The 13701-nt window shown below is 41.0% G+C and overlaps 1 protein-coding gene across 3 annotated transcripts in view; it reads left to right on the forward strand.

Annotated features, from left to right (window-relative positions):
- The first annotated feature begins 4900 nt into the window (after positions 1-4900).
- MND1 (meiotic nuclear divisions 1) overlaps positions 4901-13701 on the forward strand; it is a 73331-nt gene continuing 64530 nt past the window's right edge. For all 3 annotated transcript variants that reach the window (XM_058550227.1, XM_058550228.1, XM_058550229.1), the window contains exons 1-2: positions 4901-4956; positions 10318-10383. In XM_058550227.1, the coding sequence (XP_058406210.1) occupies positions 4954-4956; positions 10318-10383 (69 nt within the window). In that variant the 5' untranslated portion in view covers positions 4901-4953. The remainder of the gene's footprint in view (positions 4957-10317; positions 10384-13701) is intronic.

Raw genomic sequence — 13701 nt, forward strand, 5'->3', positions numbered from 1 at the left:
AATGAACACTAACATTTATCTTAATTAGAGTATCATTTGTGAACAATGGAGGGACACAGCAAAAATTTGTTTTGTTTTTCTGAGGGTTAAAAAAATTCATAATAGATTGAAAGTCTAAAAGAGGTGACCTAAGTTAGTCTTGGAAGGAGAGATGAAACAACAGAAATGAGAAAAAGACCAAACATGACTCTGCTACCTAGTACCTGTGAATATTAGTATCATTGAATCCTACTTCTATTCCTCACTTACTTTTTTCTTTTAACCAAGCAGGCCCCCTTGCCATCATGAGCTCTTTGGAGGTTTTCAGAAGCCCTTGCCCTGTGTTTTAGCATATCTCAGATTGCCCTTTGGGACCTCATTTCACATAAAGCCGGATGCACCATTTCCAGAGCAGACAAAGGGTTCAATGTTATTGCCTAGGTTAAGAGGCAGGAAGGGCAAGCCACATTCTATCCTTGACCCCACACTACTGTCTCCTTTTTGTTGCTACAGTCATTGAACAAATGTCTAAGCACCTGAGGCACACCAGGCTTTGGGCTAGGTGTAAGGGAAATAAGGATGAATAATACAGCCAGTAACCTCTAAGAGCTTACAGTCTGGTTGGTGAACCAGACCAGGTAATTACAGTACCATGAGCTGCTTTTATAGGCAGTCATTCGCAAATATTTACGGAGTCTAGTATGATCAGTCCTGTTCTAGCCACTAGGAAATAACAGTAAACAAAAAAAGTCCCTGTTCTCAGGAGCTTTATTCTACTGGAATGAGTCTTAAATGAACAATATAGGGCTGGCTACATAATTTGTGGGGCCTGGTACAAAATGAAAATGCAGGACCCCTCGCTCAAAAAGAATGAAAAGGGTTTTTTCCTTTTTCTGTGGTCTCTCTCTCTCAACCCATGGTGGTGGTGGTGTGTATTTGCTATTTAATGTCGCATTCCCTTGGGCATAGGGATACTCACTGGGTAAGTGCAGACTCACATGCACCTGACGCCCCACATCATGACTCAGACTCGCCCCACACCTGTGCCCAGGCCCCCTGCCAAGAGTGGAGAGTGGCAGGGGTCACTGGGTGGGGCCGAGGAAGCCGGCAACTGAGAACTCTTGGGGGGTGGGGGTGGGCAGAGAGGTGGTGTTGTGGGAGGACCACCTGTGAGCCAAGCTTGCTGAAAGAGGGCAAAGAGCATGAGTTGTCCAGGGAAGAACAAGCAGTTCAATATCGTGAGACCAGAGAATGCTCAAGAAGAAATGGTGAGAGATGAGGCAAGATTACAAAAAAGAGTAAGGTACAGTGTCTGTTTTCAGGGAGTTTACATCCCAGATGGAAAGATTAAAAGAGCACCAGTTTACATCCCAGATGGAAAGATTAAAAGAGCACCAGTAACTATAATACAGAGCAAATTAAAGAAAGAGCCAGAGAAGTGTTAAAGCAGGAGGGAAATTGCAAGTTATCACATAATTGATGGGGACAATCCTACTTCATGCTTGTTGTCCCAGCATAATTATAAATAGCAGTCTCTCTCGCTCAGAAGTGTCGGGGTTTGGATGATAAATTATGTTCTCGCTCTACACCACTGTTTCTCAGCCTTTTTTTCCCGTTATCATCCATTACATAATAGCATGGTCATTTCTAACTCAGGAGATGTGGTGTGACTGAGAGGTTGATAATGTTGATTATTTCTTCCTCGAAATTTTCTCCTCTTTTGGTTTTTCATTCTTCTACTTCTTTCTACCTTGTAGACTTTTCCCTCTGTCTCTTTCAAATGACTTTACTTTCTTTCCCTACTTCCTTAATAAAGCTTCTTCTATAGGTCATGCTTTTCAGAATTTCAAGGAAGGGCCATGAGAAGGTTATCTTCAGTTTGGGGTGCATTCCTGAGAATGGCAGGGAACCAAAGGCAGTAGAAAGTGTCTCATCTCCTGGGTGGTGGTCATTTTGAGGTTTGGTATTCCAAGACTGGGGTACACATCAGAAATATCAGAGAACTGTGACGATAGTTCAGTGATGTTTGGGATACAGCCGCAGGTCCAATGACCAAGTCTCTCTAATGTGCACTTAGCACTCATCTTTCCCAAGAGAAGACCAGTTGGGTCAATTTGTCACTGTCCAAGGCTACCTTGGACACCTCAGAGGCAAGTGGTCTGCCTTAGGTTTATCCAATACACCCTGCCTTTGGCTTGAGCACGTAGCTCTGGTCTAGTCAGGCATGGCCTAGCTGGCAGAGAGTTCATTTGATGGATACGGCAAGACTCACAACTCTCCGTGGGAAGAATGCTGGGGGTTTAGAGATGCAGAGAGCACCACCTAGAGTTTCATAGCATCCTCTCCAGTGAAGTTCTGTCCTCAGGTCTCCTCTCTCCCGTGTTCTCTTTTTCCACAAACTCTTCCATTCTCTTGGGAAAAGAAAGAAAGGTTTGTAAAGATTTTTAAATGCCCAAATGGAGACGTGCACACATCTTGAGTGGCTTTTCCTCCTTTCCTGTCTCACCCTTGCTGCTTCCTCACTCCCAAATAAATTACCAGCACATTTTTGTCTCAGGTTCTATGTTTTTAGGAATTCAAACTAAGACAAACGGGATTCTAGGTTCCCAGGTCCCTAGTCTAGAAGGGAGCTTATAGGTAACAGATGGGCATGTCCCTTTGGCTTTGTAGACTCCTTGCCAATGGGGAGGGATGTGGCTGGAATAGGACCAACAGGGCCCTCTGCAGAGCAGGGTCCATGGCAAGGGCTGGCTACCCAGATGCAAGGGCAGCACTGACTAGAAAATAAACTCTTGAAGAGTGTGGCCTGTCCGGTTCATCTTCACACAATTTGCAGGCAGCAGATAAAGTAAAAAGAAGGAAATTCATGTATGCTTAAGGATTTTGCAAAACACAAATTTGTTGAATAAACAAATGCCATTTTACTATAACAAATGCTAGATGGTGGGTACAAGATCCAAATTCATGAGTACTTCTCAGATGCTGCAAATAGTTATTTGCTTTCGTACTTCATAACTTATATACTACATCTGTCCGCTCCATAATATTGCAAAACGTGTCTCAAGACATCTGAATGGTAAATAATTTCATAATTCTATTGGTGAGAATAGTAAATGAGAAAGCACTACTCAATGTAAATAATTAAGATTTTAGTAAAGCAAAATATCCTTCAGTTTGTCACCTGAAAACTGTATCTAGTTATCCCTAAGTCAATGACGAGATGGTGTTCTTGAATGCCTGGTATATTTATTTAATACACATTTATTGCATGTTTATTATGTCAGGCACTGTGCTAGGCCTTGGTGATACCAAAATGGTTGGCTTAGTCTCTGCCATGGAAAGGAGTTTGATATTGTAGGGAAGCTGTCCAAGTAAACAATTACAAAATGAAGGTGAGGTGTTATGATAAAACCACAGAGAGTGCTATAGGACCACAGAAGGCACCCACCTGCTCATGGCGTGGGGGAGGGGAGGCAGAGAGGAAAAGATTGCTGGAGGCTCCACCTGCACCATCTAAAGGATGGGTAAGGGTCAGCCAGGTGAAGAAAGCCTACTCCTGATGGAGCAGAAGAGGTATGGCAGTCTAAGAGCAGATTAAGACAAGGCTTCCCACAAATGTCACCTTTATGATTTTTGTCAAATCTATGTATCACCAGTACAATTACTTAATATTTTTCTTAAATATCACTTTCATGTTTTACTGACATACCTACTTCAGCTGTATCTTGAGCAATACATGAGAAACCTAGGGTGTGATATGCTAATTATACATTTTCTGGTACATATTAAAACATATATCAAATGGCTATCCATTTATTATTTTAAAAACCTCTCATCTACCATCAATTGGTATTGTATTGCAATACACTCTAGAAAAACTAAATTAATGGAACTCCAAGCAATTCAATATATCCCTTCCCCTGCTTCTATATGAAGTAACAGGAGCTACAAATTTCCATTTTATTTTATTTTATTTTTTATATAATTTTATTTATTTTTTCCCCAAAGCCCCAGTAGATAGTTCTATGTCATAGCTGCACATCCCTCTAGTTGCTGCATGTGCAAAGCGGCCTCAGCATGGCCGGAGAAGCGGTGCGTCGATGGGCGCCCAGGATCCGAACTGGGCCACCAGCAGCGGAGCACGAGCACTTAACTGCTAAGCCACGGGGCGGCCCCACAAGTTCCTATTTTAGATGCACTCTTTTTTTTTTTTTAGTAAAATTACTATACCTTAAAATGGTTCAAAATAACGTACAATAATTTTCAAAATAAATGAAAAGTCTGGGTTAATTTTGTAGCACTTTCAGGTAAAGGGACCCGAGCTTTTGATCTGAATCCCCATCCACTGTCAGGTCACCAGGTAGCACATTTTCGACAGTTTTGATTTAAAATTCATTCTCTTGTTTAAAAAAAAAAAACAAACCGAAAAACCTAAGAGTAAAACAAGCATACAAATAAAAGGATTTTAAAAAGCTGGAAAAGCAGTGGATAGCCATTGGAGACAAGATGAGGGGTCAAATTAAAAGAGAGGAAATCCGGGAGGTGGCATCGTTTCCTCCCCCGGCAGCGGAATGGCCTCTATTTTTTAAGGCAAACTTAGGCCGAGTTTCGGCTGCGCAAGAAAACGCACGTACAAGCAAGGCCTCAAAACTTTCTTAAAAAAAAAAAAAGGGGAGGGTCACGTTCACCTCGAAGGAGAGATGAGGCGGAAGCAGCTAGGAAACCAGTCTCGCCAGGCCCAGATTGGCGGGCCCCGCCCCCAGGGCAGGCCCCGCCCACCCCGGCCGGCCGCTCGGCGGAGCCGCCAGGGGTCGCTGCGCGCCGCAGAGGCGAGGGTCGGTCTCTCTCCCACCTCCTCCCCTTGGCTGCTCCGCCCCCGAGGCGGTGTCGGCGCCAAAATCAAACCCTCCTGGGCCCGCCCCGCCCCTCGCCTAGTGCGGAGGCCCCGCCACCGGAAGACGCGCCGCTCGCGCCATGGTAAGAGCTGAGACCACGCTCCCGGGTCCCCGTCGCTCCCAGTGTCCGGGCCGCAGAGCCCCTCGGCCGCGTGGACCCCGGCTTGGCGCTGGCCGCCCGGGCCCTGGGCCTCAGACGCAGGGGCCGCCAGGTCGACGCCGTGGCACCCCCGCGCTTTCCGATCGCGGCGGGGCGGCCCCGAGAGCGCGCCCGCGCTCCCTCCTCCGCCGCCGGAGCCGGGAAGCGGAGGGGCCGCGCTGGCCCCCGGCCCGTGCGCCCGCGTGCCGGGGGAGGGAGCCGGGGGCGTCCGCCCCTCCCGCCGTTCTCCGCCCGGCGCCTCCGGCGGCCGGGGTAGGGTAAACACGTGAAGCGTTCGAGAAGGTGACGTTGGTGAACCCATCTCACAAACTCAGGGATCTGTCAGAAAGAGCACGAATCGCTTCGGACCCTGTGCCCCAGGCCGCCCAGATTCGGCCACCAAAAGTGCAGCCCCTTCTTAAGAACAGGGAGAGAAAGTGTCAGCGGGCAGGCGCGGAGGGGCACCCTCCACCTCAGAGGGCCCTCTTGATTTTGACAATTGAGTGCTTTTATGCATTGTAACAGGTAGAGCACATTTCTGAGTTGCTCACAATTTGAAAAGTAACCTAACGAATCTTTGCTTTATGCCAGTTAGATGATTTCTGAGAAAATCTGTTGGTTTTTACCAAAGGGCAGGAATTGCTGCCCTTTTGTGCTTCGGACTGCTGGTCGGTAGGGTGTTCGTCGCTTTATTTGAGGAGCGTCTCCCTGAGTTAGTATTCCTTGCGTGCCATGATGGGTTAAGTCCTGGGAAGATTCCAAATTATCTTTCTCGTTGTGAATTTAATGCCTTTCTGCTCATTTAAATCATTTTCATAAACCTTCAGAGTTTCATGCCATTTTTTTATGCTTCTGTTGGCAGAGAATCGACATCTAATTAAACAGATCTAAGATTTTAATATCTTAATTTAGTTAAGTGGCCGTTATTTTGCCCAGCTAATGGTGGACAAGGATTTAGGTTGTATGGTGTTTATTTGAAGATACTTGTCCAGATGTAATTATAACTGATAACGGCTTCTTTGTGGTTAAACTAACATCCCAGCCACCTGGGCATAAAATGGTGTAAGAAGCCAAACAGGACCATAATTAAATCTGTTACCAGTGCCCTCATATAAGATGAAATATGATATCATATTTCTCTTTATAGAGTTACTGGCCTAATATAACCATCTGTTGAGAACTATGCAGGATAAATGCATTACCTTTGTCCTTTTACCTAGTCTCTCTACACATGAATCACCTTCTAGTACTAAATGGTTTGATGTGCTATTAACTTTTTCAGATGCTTACCTCTGATAATGGAGAAACATGAAACAAATTAGAATAAAACTTTTTATAAGATACATAATTCCTCTTTTTTATATATGATTAAGAAGTAAGTTTAGTGTTATGTTGATCAAAGATAACTTATTCTCTTTCCTGAATCTGAATTAATAGCTGTTTTGATTTGGTTGGGCTTGCTGGGTAAACAGTTATTGTAAGTCCCGGCATATTTTTGGGATTGGAGAAATGCAATGTAGTCTGCCACTTCTGAGAGCAGCAGATATCTTCTACTTTTAATTTTGCAAAATTTTATTGTAATTGATCAACAGGGCTGACTTTAGGAATTCTGTAACTCCTAATTGGAGAAGTTTCCTTTGTTCTCAAGTTTTGAGTCCTCTTACTTACTGATTTGAATGTATCTCTAACTTATGCTATCAGGATATTTTCTTTAATCTTAATTATTAAATGAGCCCTTGTTGATTTTTTGGAGAAATTTCTAAATATGGATTAATATGGCATCCTTTTATGTTAGTTATTTTAATTATGGTCACAATACTCTCCTACTGTGGTTAATAATAAAAACTATTTGTAGTCATAAAAGAAACTGATGAATAAATCAGCCTGAAAACAATGTAAATGGATGATACAGCCCATCCGTATTTCTTGACTAACTTTCATAGCAGCTGAGCTGAGTATAAGAGCTTTCCTAAAACTGTGTGTCCCCAGGACACTAGATTCTCCTCGTTGCCTACCTCTGGGTGGCAGATTCTTGTGGAGTCCCTGGTTTCTCCAAGGAGCTGTTTATAATACCAAAACGTTAGGAACATTTCCTAAACCTTAGGATCTGTTTTCCGCTGATGCAGCTACAAACTAAAGTCCTAAAGGGATTCTCACTGCCCACAGTGCCCCTGATGTGGCCTCCAGATTCTGGGGTGAGAAAAGCAGTATTCTTAATCCTGGGGCACAATTAAAGCACCTGGAGAAGATTTTTAAAATATGCATGCCCAGACGGAGGCCCCATCTCGAAGATTCTGATTCAGTTTATATGGGATGTGCCTGGGCATCTATTTTTTAAAAGCTCCTGAGATGATTCTAATGGCAGTTTGAGACCCACAGGACTAGACAAATAAGCGGAAGGAATCTTCTAACTGGGTGTGAATTTCATGCTTGGTTTACTCAGATACTGCAGAGGCCGATGTGAAGGGAGGCTGATAAAGCAGTATTGAACTCTAGCTGTCCACCCTAGGTTTAGACATGTCTGTATGATTTCTTGGAGCTTGACCACCTGAGATTTCTCTGACTTTTTCCTCCAAATAAGACAATAAATAGTTGTCACAAAATGCCTTATTAGAAATTCACCCTGTGTCATATTTGTGGAAGTGCAGTGGGTGTTGTGGGGTTTGGGAGCCTGAACAGCCTCAAATTTTATGGTTGGTAATTTTACATGGTCCTGAAATTAAGGAATTAAAGGCTGCCCTTTATGTCTGCTCCTCTAACCTGGCACTAAGCACTAGGAAGGCAAAGGCAGTTCATGTTCCAAAGAAGTTTTTCAGTCTGCTGAGAGCGACAAGTAAACACATCTTTCAGTTGTAGTAAATGATTTGATGAAGTTGTGTTCTAGGGACACATGGAATGACACTCAGCCTAACCTGTGAGCTCAGGGAAGTTCTAGAGAATGCCTAAACTAAGCCTTGGGAGACTGTTGGGAGTTTCGAATAGGTAAGAGGAGAAAGTGTTTTAGGTAGAGAGAACAACATTTTTTAACAGACACAGAAATGGGAAAGAGCATGCTGTGAGTGGGGAATTACAAGCAGTTCATGTGTTATAGCTCAAGTTGCTTAGCTCTCCATGTTGTTATAGTAAAATTGGAGGTGGAGAGTGGTAGATTGGGATCAGGTGATAGAGGACCTTGTACTGGGTATCATTCTAGGGTGACTGGATACTTCTGGATGGTTGGGAGCCACTGGAGGTTTTAAGCAAGGGAGAGGCATGGTTTGATTTGCTTTTTTGTCAATGTGGAACATGGACTTAGAGGATAAGACAAAGCATGGTTAGGGGAGTGCAGGTATGTTGCAGGAAACAGATAACGAAGGCCTGAACTGAGGCAGAGGTAATAGGGGTGGAGCAGACGCAACAGATTTGAGAAATAGTTAAGCGCTGAAATTGGCAGAACTTGGTGATTGGTTGGATGTGGAGTAGGAGAGATGAAGGAACCTGGGAAGACTGCCAGGCCTCGGGCTTGGGTAACAAGGTGGTGTCTAACTGAACTCAAGATCCGGAACAGCAGGTTTGGAGAGTGGATGTGGGAGAGGAAGAGTTTAGTTGAGACCTCCTGAGTTTGAAGTCTGTCCAGCAGGCAGGTAGATAACATGAGATTGACGCTCAGGAGCACACTCCTGATGTAGATATCCTGATGTAGACGCAACTATTTATGAACAGGTCCATGTACAAATTGCTACCTAGAACAGAATGAATTACTATCCAGGACAGAATGAATTAATTCCACCCTGGGGGTGGAAGGGACTAGCATAGATTTGAGGTCTCAGCCTAAGTGTTAGTTAAAACCAAGAAAGCAGATGAGATCAAAGAAAAGGTGTGAGGAGATGAGGGCATCAATCGAGAACCCTGGGGAACTGCAATGTTTTGAGTGGACAGAGGAAAAAGAAAAATATAAACTCTGAGGCTACATATTGTATCTATACAACTCATCAGGGAACACCTGATAATTTTATTCGTGTGAAAATGAGTTGGTGAGTTTCTAGGTTCTGTAAGTAGAATAAAGACTCATGTACTCTGGTATGTATTCAGAATGGCAGTTCCAAATCTCTATCCCTGTCCATCGTAGGCTTTCATTTTCTGATGGAGTATTTGGTTAGATAGGGTCAGTCTTTAATTGTTTTTCAATTTTTGTCTGCTTTCTAAGTGATTAAAGTGTTTTAAAGTTCTACTAAACAAAGATGCAGATCACTTAAGAAATGTAAGTGTGGAATCATCTATTAGAGTCCTAGAGATGATGGTTCTTATTCTCTTGTTATTTTCTGTGAATCTTTGAGTTGAGAAAGTTTGTCTCTTTTTTTTTAATTTCGACTTGAGCTTTTTGTATATACTCTATATAGTAAAATTTATTAACATACATTTCAGTTACATATTATCTTAATTTCGAATTGGCTAAACAGTAGTTACAGAATAATAGTAACCTGAAGTAGGCTTTCATTTTCTACTTGGATGAGTTTTTCCTTCCTCCAGCCTACCCTTCGTAATGCTGCTGCAACTATCTTACTAAAGTGTAACTCTGATCTTGTCACTCTCTGCTTTTGAAATTGCTCACTCTAGGAAGTAGTTCCTAGAATAAAGTCCACTCTCTTCTGCTGGACAGTCAGCCTTTCGTAATTTGGCCCAAGACAAGGTTTCTCACTTTATCTGCCACTCCCCCTACATACTCCATACAATAATCACCCGAGAGTGCTTATCTTTCTGGAGCATTCCATGTACTTCCATAACGTTGTGCCTGTTATGATCTGCCCATGACACCCTCTCACCATTTCTCAACTTGCCAAAATCCTTTTCATCTCTAGCCTTCCTACCTAACCCACCTCCCTCCCCAGAGTGGAATTAATTCATTCAGTCCTAGATAGTAATTCATTCTATTCTAGGTAGCAATTGGTGCATGGATCTGTTCATAAGTGGTTATGTCTATTCATTTTCTTTGAGAAATTGTCTTTTAAAGGTAAATACAGTGACTTATCATTGGATCATTTGGTAAATATTAAATTTCTACAAAATGCCAGACTTTGCCTCAGTCACAGTTCTTATTATCATATTGGCAGCACCTACCACATGGCTTGGCATATAATAGTAAAGTAGTTAAAATCAGTCTTGAGGCCTGGCTCTGAGAGTTATCAAACTGTTGGTATCAAACAAGATAAATTTATCAAATTTATCATAATTTGTCAAAATTTATGATAAAGTTTCAGACCAAGTTGTTTTGAAATGCAGTATTTAAAAAAATGCAGTGTTTACTTTTTAACTTTTGTGCTTTAGTCGAAGAAAAAAGGACTGAGTGCAGAGGAAAAGAGAGCCCGCATGATGGAAATATTTTTTGAGACGGTAAGTCGTTTTCCCTAAGATTTTTAGTATTTTGCGTATTTTCATTAGAGATTAATACTGACCACTTTCCTGAAGAATGAATAAAATTCTGCAAACATTTGTAGTTCCTGTGAGCTATGGGGTATGAAAGCACCCTGTCCCAGTAGAGCCCTATCCCGATGTTTGTAGAGTCTCTTCTATCCCGACTGTCCTACACAGGGGCGCCAGAATCATCTTTCTGAATCATATATTTGATTGTGTCCCCTTTCTGCCTGAAAATGATAATAATGGTAGCTCACATCTACTGAGAGCTTCCTAGGTGCCCATCACTGTTCTAAGCACCTTGTGGAGGTTATCTGACTTCATCCTTTTTAACCCTGTGAGATCAGTACTGTTGTTATCATTCCCATCCTACAGATGAGGACATCTGAGACACAGCCTAAGATACCAGCCCTGGATCTCAAAGAATTGAAGTGATAGTACCAGGATTCAAACCCAGGGAGGGTCATCTGCTTTAGAGGCAGTGCTAAATACTGCCTCTTTGCATTTATAAATCTGTCTGTAGTGTAACACGTATATGATGGTACATAGGTCTCCTTAACTTATTCCAGATATTTGTGCCTGCCACTAACAGGAAAGATGTTTGGAGTTTGTGTTCCTAAGTGCCAAAGCCAGGATTCAAACCCAGGCCCCTGGCTCTAGAGCCTGTTTTCTTCACCATGGTGCTCTACAGTGGCTTTTCTCTGCTTCCAGGTTAAAGTCCAAACCTCTGACCTACAAAAATGTAAACTTCCTATGTCTTAGCCTAATACTTGACAGGACCTTTAAAGTCTAGTCTTGCAACAGTCTACTGGCTGTTTTCATTACATACAAATGTGAAGAAGACGGGGAAAAATGGCAAAATAGAATATGAAATTAATAAGTGATGATAATACTTGACATTTTCATTTTGATAATTCAGATTCTCAGTAAAACAAGTGAAATATTCTGGGGACTTTTTTTTTTTTTTTTAAACTATTTGCCCTCTAAGTGTAATTTTACTAATCTTACTTACATACAATGACTTACTAAAAGTCATTGATGATTCAGAACAGAGTATCATATTAATAATGATGATATGATTAGGAAGATAAATTGATGAAGTTTGTATGTGAGGATTATGACTATTTTTTCTGCTGAGTTGAAATATTTTTCCTATGGTCTCAGAGCAAGAAAAGTAGATTTAATTTCTACCAGGCAGTGGAAAGCTGGGGAGAGTGGTGGGTGAAATTATTTTGTCCTTTATGATATTGCTAATTTTTCTCAGTATCAAAATTGGATGTTTCTGATTGAAAAAAATTCAGCTCTGCTCTCAGTTAATAACATGAAGACACCAGTGACTATGATACTAATGAGTATTAGCAGCTTAAAGAAGTTCAGTAGTCAGTGAGTTTTTATGTAAAGCTAGGAATTAATTGTATTAATTGATTGATTTCAGTTCATATATTCCTATATATATTTATTCATATGTATACATACAAGTACATATTTGAAGTTGCTAATATGGTAGAAAAAGAATTCTTTGCTTATTACACTTAGGAAGAACACGGTAGCAGTATAGCTCAACGATAGAGAACTGGCACCTGAAGTCTGTTTTACCTAATAGCTTTGTGACCTTAAGCAAGTTACTTGACCTAAGTCTTAGTTTCCTTGTCTATTAAAGAGGATAATAATAATTGTGCCCAGCTCTCAGTGTTGGTATGAGGATTAAATAAGGTAATCTGTGTAAAATTTACAATGCCCACGTCATATATGCTTAATTAAAAGTTATCTATGTGTCTTCCATGGTGTCTTCCACATTTTTTTTTAAGAGCTGGAACCATTGTGTTCATCTCTCCTTTATTGTCTCTGTTTAATCCTGGGGAGAACTAATATTTACATGAGACCATTTTCTCTGTTCACTTGAATGACCACACTTTCATTCTGAGGCTAGTTCTTTGCAAGCCCATTTATTTATACAGCAGCCTCGCTGGGGCAGCCAGTATGTCTGGGGCTCTTCCTTGATGACCACATATAGGCAATGTCTCGATCAATTCATGTTCTTTTTCCAGGGAATCTAAAATATTTGCAAATGGATTTGATTAATTGATTTTTTTAATGCATTGGAGGCCTCAAGTCAGTAAATTATTGCATGTTCTCTGAGACCCTCAAGTATTATCTTTAAGTAGTTTATTCCTAGATGTGCAAAAATTGATTTCACGCTCTAAGAGCAATGGCTTAGAATTTTCCTTAATTTACTAAATCTTAAGTGTAGTGAGAGAAGTTACTTTTTCCAACAGTTTATTATAAAAGATGAAAGAATTTTAGAGTGAATACCTACATACCCAACACCTAGATTCTACCATTAACATTATACTCTACTTGTTTTATCACATATATATTCATCTATCCACTCCTTTATCCATGCATCAATTCGTCTTTTTTTTGGAGGGATAGTGGTGGAAGTATATCCTGGGTACCAGTCTTTTGTCAGGTATATGTTTTGTGAATATTGTCTTCTAGTCAGTATTTGTCTTTTCAGTTTCTTAACAGTGCGCTTGGATGAGCAGAAGTTTTTAATTTTGATGAAGTCTAAATTTCCATCCTATTGAAGTTGCCTTTTCAAGTTTACTTTGGAAGAAAGAGACCCCAGATTTCCTTAACAATAATCACAATAATTCTAATTACTGAATAATGTTCTAATTACTGAATGCTTCAGTCTTTTCAAATATTTCACTGTTGTTATCCAAGTTCTTTTCACCACTTCAACCAAGGCTTATTACAAGAAAGGAGTATTCTACATGATTTTTTTCCAACTATAAGATTAAATATTCTACATGTGTATCTTCCCATAATGTTTTGTTTTGCATGTGGTAGACATGCAGCATGTATAGCTGAAGGATGGATAGGCAGCCATGAATTGTATAATTTTCCTATGTAGGTGTAGCTCTTCTATGAAACCTTAAATGTAAACAAATCTTGATAGTTGTCTGTTTTGCTTTTAGTTAGAACTGTTGAATCTGTGACATATGATACATGCCAAAGTACTGTTTGTGTTTTCTTAAAATCAAAATGTCAGAGAAACTAATTATCTCATGTTAACAAATGAGTCATCATAACTAGTTTTTATACTTCAGTGGGAAGATGTTCTTCATGGTCTTCTCTCCAAGTACTTTAAAGAATTGTATGTTTGTGCAACATCTGTCCATTTTAAGTTCTATTGATGGTATTGAGCAAGATAATTGGCATCGTTTCTTCCAGCTCTAAAATGCTTGACTCTATTGCAATGTCCATTTCCAGGCACAGTTTTTTAGTACAATG

The sequence above is a fragment of the Diceros bicornis genome, chromosome 11 (assembly GCF_020826845.1).
Source record: "Diceros bicornis minor isolate mBicDic1 chromosome 11, mDicBic1.mat.cur, whole genome shotgun sequence".
NCBI lineage: Eukaryota > Metazoa > Chordata > Mammalia > Perissodactyla > Rhinocerotidae > Diceros > Diceros bicornis.